The sequence below is a fragment of the Ranitomeya imitator genome, chromosome 7, assembly GCF_032444005.1.
Source record: "Ranitomeya imitator isolate aRanImi1 chromosome 7, aRanImi1.pri, whole genome shotgun sequence".
Classification (NCBI taxonomy): Eukaryota; Metazoa; Chordata; class Amphibia; order Anura; family Dendrobatidae; genus Ranitomeya; species Ranitomeya imitator.
Window position 1 is genome coordinate 217,693,761 of NC_091288.1, and position 21,335 is coordinate 217,715,095.

At 40.3% G+C, this 21,335-nt stretch overlaps 2 protein-coding genes across 3 annotated transcripts in view; one reads left to right on the forward strand and one right to left on the reverse strand.

The window, feature by feature from the left end:
- CORO1A (coronin 1A) overlaps window positions 1-21,335 on the reverse strand; it is a 193,414-nt gene that overhangs the window by 148,474 nt on the left and 23,605 nt on the right. The window lies entirely within an intron of this gene.
- LOC138645558 (sulfotransferase 1B1-like) overlaps window positions 3,209-21,335 on the forward strand; it is a 29,093-nt gene continuing 10,966 nt past the window's right edge. Inside the window, exons 1-3 of the mRNA XM_069734956.1 lie at window positions 3,209-3,428; window positions 3,527-3,673; window positions 3,752-3,880. Of these exons, the coding sequence (XP_069591057.1) occupies window positions 3,532-3,673; window positions 3,752-3,880 (271 nt within the window). The 5' untranslated portion in view covers window positions 3,209-3,428; window positions 3,527-3,531. The remainder of the gene's footprint in view (window positions 3,429-3,526; window positions 3,674-3,751; window positions 3,881-21,335) is intronic.

Here is a 21,335-nt window from a genome sequence, read left to right on the forward strand (position 1 = left end):
GCCGTAGCCATCGGATACAGTCAGAGATTCCGGTAGACGACCTGTTAGGATAGTTAAAGGGTCAGTCATCAGATATATTGTCCACTTTTATTTCCAGTTCTTGGACCTGTTTACAAAGGGACTGCATAACTTGCTCTTCCTGCCGTGAGACCTCTCTTGAAACTCTGCTCTTCTGTTCCGGTCCATATGACCCAAAATTAAATTTGAGACCCCGCAGATTATTTATTATGCGGATCTGAAACTTGTGATTAATTGACTTTTCCTCATTTGAGGGGTTCTTTGTAATGCAATGATAAGGTGGGCTCTATTAGGATGTGATCTGGTGCATTATTGTGGACGGTGAGGTGTGTTTCACACAACGAAGCTTCACATACACGGCACGACTTCACAGCAGGGACAGAAAGATTCACGCAGTAAGTGCACAAAACCTCGCACTCTTTCTCGGTTTTTGTCTTACATTCGAAGCATTGTTCATGTTCCTGAAAGGACTCCTTCGTGCAATCTTCACAGACAACATGTCCACATTTCAGAGTCACAAGACTGGAACAGAGATATAGGGAGGTGAAACAGGTCCGGTCTTCAACCATTGCAGCAGATGCCATCCTGGAAGAGAACTGGCGATCCACAGAGTGATCTTCTGTTTTCTTGCTAGAAATACACGCAAACTTGTTTTACCTTATTGCCCAGGGAACTTGTAAGACATTGCAGTAATACAAAGGGTCATTACGTACATGTAGCTTTATGAAATATTTGCATAAAGTCAAAGGTTTTTATTAGGAAGCTAAAGCCAGTTGTAAATTAGCGATGTCTAGAGGCCGTTTCCTAAAAACTTGTCCTTCATTGCTGTCTGTGATAGTTGTCATCATCTTCGAAGACAATACGCAGGTTAAAATGATGATCTGAACAAAACAACTTATTGGGGTCTGCCATGATCTGGATTTTCATTTATGGGATGCAGTTGTCTTGACATCCATTGATGGGATTCAGTTGGTTGGGACTTCCACTGATAATATAGGAAATATCATAATATTTCTTGGTTGACGTGAAGAATTTATTGAGGTGTCAGCGAGGCATGGTTACTTTGCAAGATGATCAGTGCTTCAATCCACCCAGACATCGGTCACAGCCTGTTAAGATCAGTTCCTATTGCACAATTTATATATTTTGTCACATTTTCTGCAGCCACTATGTGATATAGACCTGGGACGGGTCGAAACGTCTTAGCATCACATGTATCTTCATGCATTTTGAGATGTTGTTTGTGCCTGCTCCTATAATAAAATCATACCAGATTCAAAACTCCACGAGAGTGCGTCCGTTTCCACTCTACTAAGGTCTAGGTTTTGCACAGCCTGTACATTTAGCCTGTTACACACTCCACAGAACATCCATTACCCTGTTCCTAATTAGCCAAGGTGGACGGAAATGAAGGCCATGACAGACCGTCATCAGCCTCTCCAGCTCACTGCTTCTAACAAGCCATGACCAAGGTTCGGGCAGACTGAAATGTTGGCCATCTTCTCACCCAAGAACATGACATGTGAAGAGATCAATAAATGTAATTTTCTTCACTACAACTAAGGAGAGTTGTGTTCTTCATCCTTCCATTGAGCACCACCATTCACCAGTCCAGAGTGATAAGTATAACCTCTTTACTGGACTTCCACTGATGCCATACAGATCTGTCTTTCCTGGGGCGACTGCAGACTGCTATTTTTATGCTGCGGAGGGCCAATATCCATGGCCCCTTCCCAGTCTGAGAATACCAGCCACCAGCTGTTTGCTTTAACTTGGCTGGTTGTCAAAAATGGGGGAGACGCTACATTTGTTTAAATTGTGTAAATAATTTAAAAAAATGGAGCAAGGACACGTTTACTTTTGATAACCAGCCAAGTTAACATTGACAGCTGTCTACTTTGTCTGCGCTGGGTAGCAAAAATAAAGGGGACACCATGCCATTTTTTTTTATTGCACAGGTGCCAGCTGATTAATTTCTTGCCATTGTATGCCTACTCTCGTTGCTTTCAGCTGACGCCTGTGCCCAGCGGTAACCATTTTAACATCGGTCAAAGTTGGTGTCTCACACGCTGTCATCTGTATGACAGCGTGGTTACAGCAACGCTCTGACCGGCAGTAAAGAACTTACCACTGACCAGAGCTGGTATTTCTTGCGCTGTCGCACAGATGATAGCGTAGGAAGCATCGCATGTTCAGGCTGCCGAACCCAATCAGCAACACGGACTTCAGGGAAGAACCACAGAAATTAAGAGGTAAGTCCAGGTCCAGGTAAAACCAATGCGCTTATTTGAAAAATAGATTTAAAAAAATATATACATCCTTGTCGTGAAAAAACAGAAAGGTGAAGGTGTATTTGTTCACGACAAGGATGTATTTAAAAATAATAATCTATTTTTCCACTAAATGCATTGATTTTACCGGGAGCTGGACTTTCCTCTTGGTTTCTGCAGTTTCCACGTCTGGTCATGACGGCACCCGAGCTCCACACACGAACTATGGTAGGTGAGCTGGCTTCAGGGAAGAAGTCTGTGTTCGGGGTCCATGCACAGACACTAAGTGTTCAGTACGTACTGCGAACTTTTCCGTTCAAGTTCGCCCATTTCTAGTTGCAACCTTTGGATTGACCCCCTCCGTTTGTGATGTACATGTGCCATAACTTCTTTCCTATGACTTAGGAAAAGCCCAATGCTTACACCTCATCTCGCTTACACTTCATCCAGGCCTCAGCTGTCCATTTACATCCAATGCGTTACCTTTGCAGATGGTGAAGTAGTTAAGGTCTAGAAGATTTTTTACAATCTGCTCCCACCAGGATCTTTCCTTCACTTGTGGCCCCCTCTCCTAGTCACACATCCATGTTACCAGCACCCCCCCATAAGGGGTCACTAATCAACCTACATCACTTCCCACTGTCTTTCCTCCTTAACTACCATGCTATCCCAAGTAACATCACACCCGCTGCTAATACATCAGACATCATGTAAAACCACGCAGATCACTTTGTGAACACAAGCTGCGACTCTCCTCAATAGACATAGAATGTTTTATTTTTGTGGAAATTTCTTCACTGTTGACTTTAATGGACTCAAATCTCAATAGCAAAGCAAACACTTTGTGCTGAACTAATCTTTGTCACCATTTGTTCATTTGTAGATCGCTTAGAAGCCTCTTGTAGCCAATAAAAGCTTATGCAATAACTGCGAGTTCATGGCCTGACAGTGATGGAGGAGGAGAGAGGGGGAAGTGGCGTTTCTTTCTTTTGGGGACAAAATCAAGAGTTCTCTGACAGGGAGAAATACAAAGTTCTGGGAACGGTGTGGACTGAGCTGCGGACTGGTGAGTGATATCATAATAGGCTGGTGAAACCGACTGGACGGGAAACGTAAAGGAATTATCCATAGGATACTGAGGTAAAGACATAAACTGGAGGAACAGACAAAGTTGAAGGTGTTTTAGACACAGTTTTATTCTCTTCTTAACACTTCTTTTTCCAAATGGCTCATATCAGACAAGATGAACTCAGAATGGCATCGGAAAGATTGGGTTAAGGTCCGTGGTGTCCCAATAGTCTGCGCTTTTTCTCAAAACTGGGAGAGGATTGATAATTTCCAAGCGAGAAAAGATGATATTGTCATTGCCACATACCCCAAATCAGGTCAGTTGTGAATTTCTTGATCTGCAGAGAATTGAGTTAGCAAATGCACATTTTTATTAAGGTGATTGTATCTTTAAGGCACAACATGGATGAGTGAGATTGTGGATGTTATCTTGAATGACGGGGACACGGAGAAGAGCAGGAGAGATGCCATTTTCAACAAGGTTCCAATGTTGGAGTTATGGGCGCCTGGTATATTGCCCCTAGGTATCTATGAAAAAAATTCTCTTTCTTATAAATCACATTCTGAAAGTTAAAGTGTAATTTAAGTAACTACAGTTAGGTCCCGAAATCTTTGGCCAGTGAGGAATTTTCGTGATTTCAGCTCTGCAGGCCGCAATTTTTTTTATTTAAAATGAGATAGAATTGGAGACTTTCAGGCTTAATTAAAGGGGTTGAACAAAACTATCCTGTGAAATGTTTAGGAACTGCAACCACTTTTCCGGAAAGACTACTCATTCCAGGTTCTCAAAAGTAATTAGACAAATTAACTTTACTATAAATAAAATGTTCATTTTTAATTCTTCCTTAAGTCTTGAAGCCATGGACGTCGCCAAGCGCAGAGTTCCCTTTGGTGTCAGGCTTTGCAGAACTTTACTGCGGCTGACTTCAGTTGTTTCTGCTTTCGGTTTTGTCTTCAGCCTGTGCAAGCGTCTCGATGGGGTGAGATCTGATGATGACTTGCCCATTTCGCAGAATGTTTTGGGTCATTGTCCATCTATCTTGTGACGCGCCATCGAATCAACCTTGCTGCATTTGATTGAATCTGAGCAAAAAGTATTGCCCTGCTTCTTTCTTCAGCCACATCTATAACCACTAGTGTCCCGATGCCATTAGCAGTCATGCATACCCACGCCATTATACTGCCTCCACCATGTGTTACAGATGATGTTCCGTGCTTTGGCTCATGAGCCGTTCCAAGCCTTCTCCATACTTTCTTCTTCTCATCATCCTGGCACAGGTTGATCTTAGTTTTGCTTTTCCACATCTGGGCAGCTACTTTAGATATTTTTTGCCATAGTCTAATCTAGTATTCTATTTCTAAGGCTGATTACTGGTTTGCACCTTGTGATGCAATAACGGGCGATGAAAAGAACGTATCTGCACAAAAGTGGTATCATTAAAAACGTCAGCTCGGCACACAAAAAATAAGCCCTCACCCAACCCAAGATAATGAAACATGGAAAACACTATGGGTATCAGAAAATTGCGCAATTTTTTTTTTTTACCAAACTTTGGACTTAGATAAAAGAGAACCTAGACACCTGTCCAGAGAACCTGTCCAGTGTGTCCACATGGACATTCATTTTCTGAATCCTGCTCATACAGGTATTGTACATATGACCAGGTTTTAAAATACATCAGATAGGGATTACATACATTAGCTAGGACTGCTCTGATATGGGTATACCTTGACGTTTGGTAGAGCGGCTTAATATACATTTTTTTGCAAAAAACGTATCAAGCAAATACCCTGTTTTCCCATCTTATTGCTAGTACATGCTGTCCACTGTGATTTTTTTTGCATGAAAGTGATTTTGGTTTTACTGTGCTTTTTTGTGTTTTCATGTCTCTTGGTGGTGTGAACATGTCTCTACGGGCTTGTTCACTGTGCGTGCAGCTCATGTGTTCTGTGTTCTGGAGAACCTAGACATGTTTGGTGTCTATGAACTCGTAATGACCTGGAGAATCATAGCGGCAGCTAAGTTTTAGCATTTAGTGAACCTAGCAAAAAAGCCAAACAAAAAACAAGTGTGGGATTGCACTTTTGTTTGCAATTTCATGGCACTTGGAATTTTTTTCCTGTTTCCAATGGTGTCGTTCAAAAGTATAACTCGTCCCGCAAAAAATAAGCAATCGCATGGCCATATTGACAGAAAAATAAAAAAAAGTTATGGCTCTGGAAAGAAGGGGAGAGAAAAACAAAAACGAAAAAAATGAAAAAAGCTCCGGGGGTTAAAGAGATGTAATTCCTAAACCCTTACTCCAATTAGAATGTGAATCCCAAATCTCAAATGAAAGTAGAGAATCTGCACGTTAAGCCCATATTGATCATATAAAAGGTATCTATGAAAGTTGAGAATCTGCACGTTAAGCCCATATTGATCATATAAAAGGTATCTATGAAAGTTGAGAATCTGCACGTTAAGCCCATATTGATCATATAAAAGGTATCTTGAACATGTTTTAGTAAACCGTTAAAATACCAAAACTTGTGTCACTGTCCAAATATTTCTGAAGCTAACTGTATTACCAAAATTTACCAGCCCAAACATAGATAATGTCCATACATTAAATCAGCGAGAAAATATAGAAAATATGAACCCCTTACTGCCATATGACGTACTATCCCATCCATGTGACCTGGGACTTAATTCCCATTGACGGGAGAGTATGTTATAGGCGATCAGCCATGGTCATGGGGGGAGCGCGGCCGATCGCGGCCTGGTGTCAGCTGATCATCACAGCTGACACCCGGCACTATGTGCCAGGAGTGGTCACGGACCGTTCCCGGCACTTTAACCCCAGGAACACTGCGATCATACATGATCGCAGCGTTCCGGTGGCATAGGGAAGCATCGCGAAGGGAGGGGGCTCACTGCGTGCTTCCCTGAGACCCTCAGAACAACGAGATGTGATCGCGTTGTTCCGAGGGTCTCTTCCCTGCAGGCCCCGGTTCCAAAATGGCCGCGGGGTCCTTCCGGGTCATGCAGGGAGGTGGCTTGCACACACAGTGCTGTGCAAAGTGTCAGATCAGCGATCTGACAATATATAATGATGTCCCACCCTGGGACAATGTAAAAAAGTTAAAAAAAATTTTTTTTAACATGTATAAAAATATTTCAAAAACATTCCTAAATAAAGAAAAAAAAAAAAAAAAAAATTATATATATATATATATATATATATATATATATATATATTTCCAAAAAAATACATTTCTTTATGCAAATAAAAAAAAAAACAATAAAAGAACACATATTTAGTATCGCAGCATCCGTAATGACCCGACCAATAAAACTGTCTCACTAGGTAACCCCTTCACTGAACACTGAAAAAATTAATGAAAACTAGGCAAAAAACAACGCTTTATCATCATACATCGAACAAAAAGTGGAACAACACAATCAAAAAGACGGATATAAATAACCATGGTACCGCTGAAAATTTCATCTTGTCTCGCAAAAAAAGCCGCCATACAGCATCATCAGCAAAAAATAAAAAAAGTTATAGTCCTTAGAATAAAGCGGTGCAAAAATAATTATTTTTTATATAATATCGTTTTTATTGGATAAAAGCACCAAAACATAAAAAAAATGATATAAATGAGGTATCGCTGTAATCGTACTGACCCGAAGAATAAAACTGCTTTATCCATTTTACCAAATGCGGGACGGTATAAACGCTCCCCCCCCCCCCCCCAAAAAAAAAGAAATTTTTGAATTGCTGGTTTTTGTTCATTCTGTCTCCCAAAAATCAGAAGAGATCAAAAATGTCATGTGCCCGAAAATGGTACCAATAAAAACATCAACTTGTCCTGCAAAAAACAAGACCTCACATGACTCTGTGGACCAAAATATGGAAAAATTATAGCTCTCAAAATCTGGTGATGCAAAAACTATTTTTTGCAATAAAATGCATCTTACATTGTGTGACGGCTGCCAATCATAAAAATCCGCTATAAAAACCCGCTATAAATAGTAAATCAAACCCCCCTTCATCACCCCCTTAGTTAGGGAAAAATAATACAATACAAAAATGCATTTATTTCTATTTTCTCATTAGGGTTAGGGATAAAGTTAGGGTTTGGATATTTACGGTTGGGAATAGGGGTGTATCAGGGTTAGGGGTGTGGTTACGGTTATGGTTGGGATTAGGGTTATGTTGGGATTAGGGTTATGTTGGGGTTAGGGGTGTTGTTAGGGTTGGGATTAGGGTTGGGGTTGGAGTTAGAATTGGGGGGTTTCCACTGTTTAGGCACATCAGAGGCTCTCCAAACGCGACATGGCGTCCGATCTCAATTCCAGCAAATTCTGCGTTGAAAAAGTAACAGTGCTCCTTCCCTTCCGAGCTCTCCCGTGCGCCCAAACAGGGGTTTACCCCAACATATGGGGTATCAGCGTACTCGGGACAAATTGGATAACAACTTGTGGGGGGTTTCTATTGTTTAGGTATATCAGGGGCTCTACAAACGCAAAGTGATGCCTGCAGACCATTCCATCTAAGTCTGCATTCCAAAACAGCGCTCCTTCCCTTCAGACCTCTGCCGTGCGCCCAAACGATGATTCCCCCTCACATATGGGGTATCAGCGTACTCAGGAGAAATCAGACAGCAACGTTTGGTGTCCAATTTCTCCTGTTACCCTTGGGAAAATAAAAATTTTGGGGCTAAAAAATAATTTGTGGAAAAAAAAAAAGATTTTTTTATTTTCACGGCTCTGCGTTATAAACTGTAGTGAAACAGTTGGTGGTTCAAAGTTCTCACAACACATATGTATATTCCTTAGGGGGTCTACTTTCCAAAATGTTGTCACTTGTGGGGATTTCCACTGTTTAGGCACATCAGGGACTCTCTAAATGCGACATGGCGTCCTATCTCAATTCCAGTCAATTTTGCATTGAAAAGTCAAACAGCACTCCTTCCCTTCCGAGCTCTCCCATGCGCCCAAACAGTGGTTTACCCCCACATATGGGGTATCGGCGTACTCAGGACAAATTGCACAACAACGTTTGGTCTCCTGTTACCCTTGGGAAAATAAAAAATTGGGGGCGAAAATATAATTTTTTTTGAAAAAAATGATTTTTTATTTTTACGGCTATACATTTATAAACTTCTGTGAAACACTTGGTGGGTCACAGTGTTCACCACACATCTAGATAAGTTCCTTAGGGGGTCTACTTTTCAAAATGGTGTCACTCGTGGGGGGTTTCCACTGTTTCGACACATCAGGGGCTCTTTAAACGCGACATGGCGTCCCATCTCAATTCCAGCCAATTTTGCATTGGAAAGTCAAATGGCGCTCCTTCCCTTCCGAGCTCTGCCATGCACCCAAACAGTGGTTCTCCCCCCCCCCCCCCCACACACACACACATATGGGGTATCAGCGTACTGAGCACAAATTGTACAACAACTTTTGGGGTCCAATTTCTTCTGTTACCATTGTGAAAATAAAACAAATTGGATCTGAAGTAAATCTTTTGCGAAAAAAAGTTAAATGTTCATTTTTTTAAACATTCCCAAAATTCCTGTGAAACACCTGAAGGGTTAATAAACTTATTAAATGTGGTTTTGAGCACCTTGAGGGGTGCAGTTTTTAGAATGGTGTCACACTTGGGTATTTTCTATCATATAGACCCCTCAATGTGACTTCAAATGAGATGTGGTCCCTAAAAAAAAATGGTGTTGTAAAAAAGAGAAATCGCTGGTCAACTTTTAACCCTTATAACTCCCTAACAAAAAAAAAATTGGTTCCAAAACTGTGCTGATGTAAAGTAGACATGTGGGAAATGTTACTTATTAAGTATTTTGTGTGACATATCTCTGATTTAAGGGCATGAAAATTCAAAGTTGGAAAATTGCGAAATTTTCAAAATTTTTGCCAAATTTCAGATGTTTTCACAAATAAAAGCAAGTAACGATGAGGAAATGTTACCACTAACATGAAGTACAATATGTCACGAGAAAACATTGTCAGAATCACCGGGATCCGTTGAAGCGTTCCAGAGTTATAACCTCATAAAGGGACAGTGGTCAGAATTGTAAAAAATGGCCTGGTCATTAACGTGCAAACCACCCTTGGGGGTTAAATTGTAGGAATTGGAAACACTGAAATCCCTTAAATACAAGAATATAACTACTATAATATTGCTCATACATATAACAATATAACTTCTATAATAGTGAGATGTGAGGAATTCCAGGAGCAGACAGAATCGGTAAAATATTCGAAGCATTTATTCAAATAGTCACTAAAATCCACAAACACACCTCACCCACCACCCCTTGTAAGGTTACAGGGGACCGCTCAGCAGGAATAATGCTGTTAACCTGCAGATATAGGGCTTCTCTACAGATGGTGTGGCATTGCGGTCGGCTATCAGTCAGGAGGAGCGGGTACAGAGGCTGACTAAACCAGCGCCACCCCGCCTCTACGACTAAATACCGAATGCTGCAGGAGAATAAAGATCATTTTCTCCCCGCTGCATTCGGATGCGTGCAGGCACCGGACAACATAATAACGCTGTTAACCTGCAGATTAACCATATCCGCAAGTTATCAGAGTTATTCCTGGTAACAGGTTCCCTTTTAAAGGTCTGGCAGATGTGTTTCGGATACATGTCCTTAATCAACATCATTGTGTGCAATGACTAAGGACATGTATCCGAAAGTTGTCTGCCAGACTTTCCATTCTTATAAGTGGTGGTGGCTGAGGTGTGTTTGTGGATTTTAATGACTATCTGAATGAACGCTTGGAATTTTTTTTTTACAGGATCTGCCTGATGCTGGAATTCCTTTTTGTCTCTACTAACCCCTGATGCACAGTCCTCTCTGTGCAGTGCAATCCTGGGAGGCGAGCTGACTTTGGAGATTTTGCTTATGTTTTCTACCATACTAACACTATACTAATACTGCTCCTACGTACAAGACTATAACTACTATAATACTGCTCCTATGTACAGAATATAACTACTATAATACTGCTCCTATGTACAAGAATATAACTACTATAATACTGCTCCTACGTACAAGACTATAACTACTATAATACTGCTCCTATGTACAGAATATAGCCACTATAATACTGCCCCCTATGTACAAGAATATAACTACTATAATACTGCTCCTATGTATAAGAATATAACTGCTATAATACTGCCCCCTATGTACAAGAATATAACTACTATAATACTGCTCCTATGTACAAGAATATAAATACTATAATACTGCCCCTATGTACAAGAATATAATTACTATAATACTGCCCCTACGTACAAGAATATAACTACTATAATACTGCCCCTACGTACAAGAATATAACTACTATAATACTGCCCCTATGTACAAGAATATAATTACTATAATACTGCTCTTATGTACAAGAATATAACTACTATAATACTGCTCCTATGTACAAGAATATAACTACTATAATACTGCCCCTACGTACAAGAATATAACTACTATAATACTGCCCCTACGTACAAGAATATAACTACTATAATACTGCCCCTATGTACAAGAATATAATTACTATAATACTGCTCTTATGTACAAGAATATAACTACTATAATACTGCTCCTATGTACAAGAATATAACTACTATAATACTGCTCCTATGTACAAGAATATAACTACTATAATACTGCCCCTATGTACAAGAATATAACTACTATAATACTGCTCCTATGTACAAGAATATAACTACTATAATACTGCCCCTATGTACAAGAATATAACTACTATAATACTGCTCCTATGTACAAGAAAATAACTACTATAATACTGCTCCCTATGTACAAGAATATAACTACTATAATACTGCTCCTATGTAGAAGAAAATAACTACTATAATACTGCTCCTACGTACAAGACTATAACTACTATAATACTGCCCCTATGTACAAGAATATAACTACTATAATACTGCTCCTATGTACAAGAAAATAACTACTATAATACTGCCCCTATGTACAAGAATATATCTACTATAATACTGCCCCTATGTACAAAAATATAACTACTATAGTACTGCTCCTATGTACAAGAATATAACTACTATAATACTGCTCCCATGTACAAGAATATAACTACTATAATACTGCCCCTATGTACAAGAATATAACTACTATAATACTGCTCCCATGTACAAGAATATAACTACTATAATACTGCCCCTATGTACAAGAATATAACTACTATAATACATAGTAACATAGTTAGTAAGGCCGAAAAAAGACATTTATCCATCCAGTTCAGCCTATATTCCATCATAATAAATCCCCAGATCTACGTCCTTCTACAGAACCTAATAATTGTATGATACAATATTGTTCTGCTCCAGGAAGACATCCAGGCCTCTCTTGAACCCCTCGACTGAGTTCGCCATCACCACCTCCTCAGGCAGCAATTCCAGATTCTCTCTGCCCTAACAGTAAAGAATCCTCTTCTATGTTGGTGGAAAAACCTTCTTCTTCCAGACGCAAAGAATGCCCCCTTGTGCCCGTCACCTTCCTTGGTATAAACAGATCCTCAGCGAGATATTTGTATTGTCCCCTTATATACTTATACATGGTTATTAGATCGCCCCTCAGTCGTCTTTTTTCTAGACTAAATAATCCTAATTTCGCTAATCTATCTGGGTATTGTAGTTCTCCCATCCCCTTTATTAATTTTGTTGCCCTCCTTTGTACTCTCTCTAGTTCCATTATATCCTTCCTGAGCACCGGTGCCCAAAACTGGACACAGTACTCCATGTGCGGTCTAACTAGGGATTTGTACAGAGGCAGTATAATGCTCTCATCATGTGTATCCAGACCTCTTTTAATGCACCCCATGATCCTGTTTGCCTTGGCAGCTGCTGCCTGGCACTGGCTGCTCCAGGTAAGTTTATCATAAACTAGGATCCCCAAGTCCTTCTCCCTGTCAGATTTACCCAGTGGTTTCCCATTCAGTGTGTAATGGTGATATTGATTCCTTCTTCCCATGTGTATAACCTTACATTTATCATTGTTAAACCTCATCTGCCACCTTTCAGCCCAAGTTTCCAACTTATCCAGATCCATCTGTAGCAGAATACTATCTTCTCTTGTATTAACTGCTTTACATAGTTTTGTATCATCTGCAAATATCGATATTTTACTGTGTAAGGCTATGTGCACACGTTCAGGAATTCATGCAGAAAATTCCTGTGTAAAACCGGACATTTTCTGCATGAAATCCGGAAGAAAACTGCATGCGTTTTTTGCCGCGGTTTTGACGCGTTTTTTTCCGGACACTTCCCAATGCATTTTACAGTGGGAAATCCGCAAAAAAACCGCAAAAAGATAGAGCATGTCCGGATTTTGTGCCTGATGCGTTTTTTATGCGGAAAAAAACGCATCATGTGCACAAAACATGCGGAATTCATTCTAAATGATGGGATGCTTCTTGTATGCGGTTTTTTTGCGGTTTTATAGCGTTTTTATCGGGAAAAAACGCGAAAAAACCGGAACGTGTGAACACAGCCTAAACCTTCTACCAGATCATTAATGAATATGTTGAAGAGAACAGGTCCCAATACTGACCCCTGCGGTACCCCACTGGTCACAGCGACCCAGTTAGAGACTATACCATTTATAACCACCCTCTGCTTTCTATCACTAAGCCAGTTACTAACCCATTTACACACAATTTCCCCCAGACCAAGCATTCTCATTTTGTGTACCAACCTCTTGTGCGGCACGGTATCAAACGCTTTGGAAAAATCGAGATATACCACGTCCAATGACTCACCGTTGTCCAGCCTATAGCTTACCTCTTCATAAAAACTGATTAGATTGGTTTGACAGGAGCGATTTCTCATAAACCCATGCTGTTATGGAGTTAAACAGTTATTCTCATTGAGATAATCCAGAATAACATCCCTCAGAAACCCTTCAAATATTTTACCAACAATAGAGGTTAGACTTACTGGCCTATAATTTCCAGGTTCACTTTTAGAGCCCTTTTTGAATATTGGCACCACATTTGCTATGCGCCAGTCCTGCGGAACAGACCCTGTCACAATAGAGTCCCTAAAAATAAGAAATAATGGTTTATCTATTACATTACTTAGTTCTCTTAGTGCTCGTGGGTGTATGCCATCCGGACCCGGAGATTTATCTATTTTAATCTTATTTAGCCGGTTTCGCACCTCTTCTTGGGTTAGATTGGTGACCCTTAATATAGGGTTTTCATTGTTTCTTGGGATTTCACCTAGCATTTCATTTTCCACCGTGAATACCGTGGAGAAGGTGTTTAATATGTTAGCTTTTTCCTCGTCATCTACAACCATTCTTTCCTCACTATTTTTTAAGGGGCCTACATTTTCAGTTTTTATTCTTTTACTATTGATATAGTTGAAGAACAGTTTGGGATTAGTTTTACTCTCCTTAGCAATGTGCTTCTCTGTTTCCTTTTTGGCAGCTTTAATTAGTTTTTTAGATAAAGTATTTTTCTCCCTATAGTTTTTTAGAGCTTCAATGGTGCCATCCTGCTTTAGTAGTGCAAATGCTTTCTTTTTACTGTTAATTGCCTGTCTTACTTCTTTGTTTAGCCACATTGGGTTTTTCCTATTTCTAGTCCTTTTATTCCCACAAGGTATAAACCGCTTACACTGCCTATTTAGGATGTTCTTAAACATTTCCCATTTATTATTTGTATTCTTATTTCTGAGGATATTGTCCCAGTCTACCAGATTAAGGGCATCTCTAAGCTGTTCAAACTTTGCCTTCCTAAAGTTCAGTGTTTTTGTGACTCCCTGACAAGTCCCCCTAGTGAAAGACAGGTGAAACTGTACAATATTGTGGTCGCTATTTCCTAGATGCCCGACCACCTGCAGATTTGTTATTCTGTCAGGTCTATTAGATAGTATTAGGTCTAAAAGTGCTGCTCCTCTGGTTGGATTCTGCACCAATTGTGAAAGATAATTTTTCTTGGTTATTAGCAGAAACCTGTTGCCTTTATGGGTTTCACAGGTTTCTGTTTCCCAGTTAATATCCGGGTAGTTAAAGTCCCCCATAACCAGGACCTCATTATGGGTTGCAGCTTCATCTATCTGCTTTAGAAGTAGACTTTCCATGGTTTCTGTTATATTTGGGGGTTTGTAACAGACCCCAATGAGAATTTTGTTACCATTTTTCCCTCCATGAATTTCGACCCATATGGACTCGACATCCTCATTTCCTTCGCTAATATCCTCCCTTAAAGTGGACTTTAGACAAGACTTTACATAGAGACAAACCCCTCCTCCTCTCCGATTTTTACGATCCTTTCTAAACAGACTGTAACCCTGTAAGTTAACTGCCCAGTCATAGCTTTCATCTAACCATGTCTCGGTTATTCCCACTATGTCAAAGTTACCTGTAGATATTTCTGCTTCTAGTTCTTCCATCTTGTTTGTCAGGCTTCTGGCGTTTGCGAGCATGCAGTTTAGAGGATTTTGTTTTGTTCCAATCTCCTTGCTGTGGATTTTTTTAGAAATGTTTTTACCTCCCTTCTGAGTATGTTTTCCTGGGTCTTCTTTGGTCGAGTCTAATGTTTTTATTCTCCTATGTACAAGAATATAACTACTATAATACTGCCCCTATGTACAAGAATATAACTACTATAATACTGCTCCTATGTACAAGAAAATAACTACTATAATACTGCTCCTACGTACAAGACTATAACTACTATAATACTGCCCCTATGTACATGAATATAACTACTATAATACTGCTCCTATGTACAAGAATATAACTACTATAATACTGCTCCTATGTACAAGAATATAACTACTATAATACTGCCCCTATGTACAAGAATATAACTACTATAATACTGCCCCTATGTACAAGAATATAACTACTATAATACTGCTCCTATGTACAAGAATATAACTACTATAATACTGCTACTATGTACAAGAATATAACTACTATAATACTGCCCATATGTACAATCATATAACTACTATAATACTGCTCCTATGTACAAGAATATAACTACTATAATACTGCTACTATGTACAGGAATATATCTACTATAATACTGCCCCTATGTACAAGAATATAACTACTATAATACTACCCCTATGTACAAGAATATAACTACTATAATACTGCCCCTATGTACAAGAATATAACTACTATTATTATTAACAATGATAAATGTAAGGTTATACACATGGGAAGAAGGAATCAATATCACCATTACACACTGAACGGGAAACCACTGGGTAAATCTGACAGGGAGAAGGACTTGGGGATCCTAGTTAATGATAAACTTACCTGGAGCAGCCAGTGCCAGGCAGCAGCTGCCAAGGCAAACAGGATCATGGGGTGCATTAACCCCTTCAAGACCCAGCCTATTTTGACCTTAAAGACCTTGCCGTTTTTTGCAATTCTGACCAGTGTCCCTTTATGAGGTAATAACTCAGGAACGCTTCAACGGATCCTAGCGGTTCTGAGATTGTTTTTTCGTGACATATTGGGCTTCATGTTAGTGGTAAATTTAGGTCAATAAATTCTGCATTTATTTGTGATAAACACGGAAATTTGGCGAAAATTTTGAAAATTTCGCAATTTTCACATTTTGAATTTTTATTCTGTTAAACCAGAGAGATATGTGACACAAAATAGTTAATAAATAACATTTCCCACATGTTTACTTTACATCAGCACAATTTTGGAAACAAAATTTTTTTTTGTTAGGAAGTTATAAGGGTTAAAATTCGACCAGCGATTTGTCATTTTTACAACGAAATTTACAAAACCATTTTTTTAGGGACCACCTCACATTTGAAGTCAGTTTGAGGGGTCTATATGGCTGAAAATACCCAAAAGTGACACCATTCTAAAAACTGCACCCCTCAAGGTACTCAAAACCACATTCCAGAAGTTTATTAACCCTTCAGGTGCTTCACAGAAGCAGAAGCAACATGGAAGGAAAAAATGAACATTTAACTTTTTAGTCACAAAAATTATCTTTTAGCAACAATTTTTTTATTTTCCCAATGGTAAAAGGAGAAACTGAACCACGAAAGTTGTTGTCCAATTTGTCCTGAGTACGCTGGTACCCCATATGTGGGGGTAAACCACTGTTTGGGCACACGTCAGGGCTCGGAAGTGAGGGAGCACCATTTGACTTTTTGAATACGAGATTGGCTGGAATCAATGGTGGCGCCATGTTGCGTTTGGAGACCCCTGATGTGCCTAAACAGTGGAAACCCCTCAATTCTAACTCCAACACTAACCCCCCCACACCCCTAACCCTAATCCCAACTGTAGCCATAACCCTAATCACAACCCTAACCCCAACACACCCCTAACCACAACACTAACCCCAACACACCCCTAACCCTAACCACAACCCTAATTCCAACCCTAACCCTAAGGCTATGTGCCCACGTTGCGGATTCGTGTGAGATATTTCCGCACCATTTTTGAAAAATCTGCGGGTAAAAGGCACTGTGTTTTACCTGCGGATTTTCCGCGGATTTCCAGTGTTTTTTGTGCGGATTTCACCTGCGGATTCCTATTGAGGAGCAGGTGTAAAACGCTGCGGAATCCGCACAAAGAATTGACATGCTGCGGAAAATACAATGCAGCGTTTCCGCGCGGTATTTTCCGCACCATGGGCACAGCGGATTTGGTTTTTCATATGTTTACATGGTACTGTAAACCTGATGGAACACTGCTGCGAATCCGCAGCCAAATCCGCACCGTGTGCACATGGCCTAATTCTAAAGGTATGTGCACACGCTGCAGAAAACGCTGCGGATCCGCAGCAGTTTCCCATGAGTTTACATTTCAATGTAAACCTATGGGAAACAAAAATCGCTGTGCACATGCTGCGGAAAAACTGCACGGAAACGCAGCGGTTTACATTCCGCAGCATGTCACTTCTTTGTGCGGATTCCGCAGCGGTTTTACAACTGCTCCAATAGAAAATCGCAATTGTAAAACCGCAGTGAAATGCGCAGAAAAAAACGCGGTAAATCCGCCATAAATCCGCAGCGGTTTAGCACTGCGGATTTATCAAATCCGCAGCGGAAAAATCCGCAGAGGACCAGAATACGTGTGCACATTCCTAACCCTAACCCTAGCCCTAACCCTACCCCTAACCCTACCCCTAACCCTACCCCTAACCCTAGCCCTACCCCTACCCCTAACCCTAACCCTACCCCTACCCCTAACCCTACCCCTACCCCTAACCCTAACCCTAACCCTACCCCTACCCCTACCCCTAACCCTAACCCTATTCTAACATTAGTGGAAAAAAAAAAATTTCTTTATTTTTTTTATTGTCCCTACCTATGGGGGTGACAAAGGGGGGGGGTCATTTATTATTTTTTTTATTTTGATCACTGAGATAGATTATATCTCAGTGATCAAAATGCACTTTGGAACGAATCTGCCGGCCGGCAGATTCGGCGGGCGCACTGCGCATGCGCCCGCCATTTTGGAAGATGGCGGCGCCCGGGAGAAGACGGACGGGACCACGGCTGGATCGGTAAGTATGATAGGGTGGGGGGGGACCACGGGGGGGGGGATCGGAGCACGGGGGGGGGAATCGGAGCGCGGGAGGGGTGGAACGGAGCGCGGGGGGCGTGGAACGGAGCACGGGGGGGCTGGAATGGAGCACGGGGGGGTGGAACGGAGCACGGGGGGGTGGATCGGAGTGCAGGGGGGGTGATTGGAGCACGGGGGGGTGATTGGAGCACGGGGGGAGCGGACACGAGCACGGGGGGGAGCGGAGCACAGGACGGAGGGGAGCCGGAGCAGTGTACCGGCCAGATCGGGAGGGTGGGGGGGCGATCGGAGGGGTGGGGTGGGGGCACACTAGTATTTCCAGCCATGGCCGATGATATTTCAGCATCGGCCATGGCTGGATTGTAATATTTCACCCGTTATAATGGGTGAAATATTACAAATCGCTCTGATTGGCAGTTTCACTTTCAACAGCCAATCAGAGCGATCGTAGCCACGAGGGGGTGAAGCCACCCCCCCTGGGCTAAACTACCACTCCCCCTGTCCCTGCAGATCGGGTGAAATGGGAGTTAACCCTTTCACCCGATCTGCAGGGACGCGATCTTTCCATGACGCCGCATAGGCGTCATGGGTCGGAATGGCACCGACTTTCATGACGCCTACGTGGCGTCATGGGTCGGGAAGGGGTTAAAAGAGGTCTGGATACACATGATGAGAGCATTATACTGCCTCTGTACAAATCCCTAGTTAGACCGCACATGGAGTACTGTGTCCAGTTTTGGGCACCGGTGCTCAGGAAGGATATAATGGAACTAGAGAGAGTACAAAGGAGGGCAACAAAATTAATAAAGGGGATGGGAGAACTACAATACCCAGATAGATTAGCGAAATTAGGATTATTTAGTCTAGAAAAAAGACGACTGAGGGGCGATCTAATAACCATGTATAAGTATATAAGGGGACAATACAAATATCTCGCTGAGGATCTGTTTATACCAAGGAAGGTGACGGGCACAAGGGGGCATTCTTTGCGTCTGGAGGAGAGAAGGTTTTTCCACCAACATAGAAGAGGATTCTTTACTGTTAGGGCAGTGAGAATCTGGAATTGCTTGCCTGAGGAGGTGGTGATGGCGAACTCAGTCGAGGGGTTCAAGAGAGGCCTGGATGTCTTCCTGGAGCAGAACAATATTGTATCATACAATTATTAGGTTCTGTAGAAGGACGTAGATCTGGGGATTTATTATGATGGAATATAGGCTGAACTGGATGGACAAATGTCTTTTTTCAGCCTTACTAACTATGTTACTATGTTACTATGTTACTATAATACTGCTACTATGTACAGGAATATATCTACTATAATACTGCCCCTATGTACAAGAATATAACTACTATAATACTGCCCCTATGTACAAGAATATAACTACTATAATACTGCTCTCTATGTACAAGAATATAACTACTATAATACTGCTCCTATGTACAAGAATATAACTACTATAATACTGCTCCCATGTGCAAGAATATAACTACTATAATACTGCCCTATGTACAAGAATATAACTACAATACTGCTCCTATGTACAAGAATATAACTACTATAATACTGCTCCTATGTACAAGACTATAACTACTATAATACTGCCCCTATGTACAAGAATATAACTACTATAATACTGCTCCTATGTACAAGAAGAAAATAACTACTATAATACTGCTCCTATGTACAAGACTATAACTACTATAATACTGCCCCTATGTACAAGAATATAACTACTATAATACTGCTCCTATGTACAAGAATATAACTACTATAATACTGCCCCTATGTACAAGAATATAACTACTATAATACTGCTCCTATGTACAAGAATATAACTACTATAATACTGCCCCTATGTACAAGAATATAACTACTATAATACTGCCCCTATGTACAAGAATATAACTACTATAATACTGCCCCTATGTACAAGAATATAACTACTATAATACTGCCCCTATGTACAAGAATATAACTACTATAATACTGCCCCTATGTACAAGAATATAACTACTATAATACTGCCCTATGTACAAGAATATAACTACAATACTGCTCCTATGTACAAGAATATAACTACTATAATACTGCCCCTATGTACAAGAATATAACTACTATAATACTGCTCCTATGTACAAGAAAATAACTACTATAATACTGCTCCTACGTACAAGACTATAACTACTATAATACTGCCCCTATGTACAAGAATATTACTATAATACTGCTCCTATGTACAAGAATATAACTACTATAATATTGCTCTCTATGTACAAGAATATAACTACTATAATACTGCTCCTATGTACAAGAATATAACTACTATAATACTGCTCCCATGTGCAAGAATATAACTACTATAATACTGCCCTATGTACAAGAATATAACTACAATACTGCTCCTATGTACAAGAATATAACTACTATAATACTGCCCCTATGTACAAGAATATAACTACTATAATACTGCTCTCTATGTACAAGAATATAACTACTATAATACTGCTCCTATGTACAAGAATATAACTACTATAATACTGCTCCCATGTGCAAGAATATAACTACTATAATACTGCCCTATGTACAAGAATATAACTACAATACTGCTCCTATGTACAAGAATATAACTACTATAATACTGCCCCTATGTACAAGAATATAACTACTATAATACTGCTCCCATGTGCAAGAATATAACTACTATAATACTGCCCTATGTACAAGAATATAACTACAATACTGCTCCTATGTACAAGAATATAACTACTATAATACTGCCCCTATGTACAAGAATATAACTACTATAATACTGCTCCTATGTACAAGAATATAACTACTATAATACTGCCCTATGTACAAGAATATAACTACTATAATACTGCTCCTATGTACAAGAATATAACTGCTATAATACTGCCCCTATGTACAAGAATATAACTATAATACTGCTCCTATGTACAAGAATATAACTACAATAATATTGGCTAAGGGTTAATAAAAATAATAGATAATCAGTTAAATGGTATCAACAAAATTTGTATGCATTAGTGGTGAAAGCAAATCTAAGAAAACTATGCAATATATCACATCGGAGAATAATCTGATTCATTTCCCAGTTGATTGCCACCTTATACCCACTACCCTGCCTCTTTAACCATGGAGTCTTGAAAAAAAAAAAAACAGCTTGATCAAACCACTAGCTCAGTGAGGTGTCAGGTTACAGCTCTCATTATTCTCTATTGAGAATTGAGTGTATAGAGCTGGGGAGGAGGGAGAAGCAGAGTGATGCATAACCATGGACGCACATACTCGGATGCAGCTTTCTGTTTCTCCAAGACCCGGATTCACAGGGACTCAGCTTAGACCTGATGTACAATCTCCTCCAAACTGCTGATGCTTCTAGC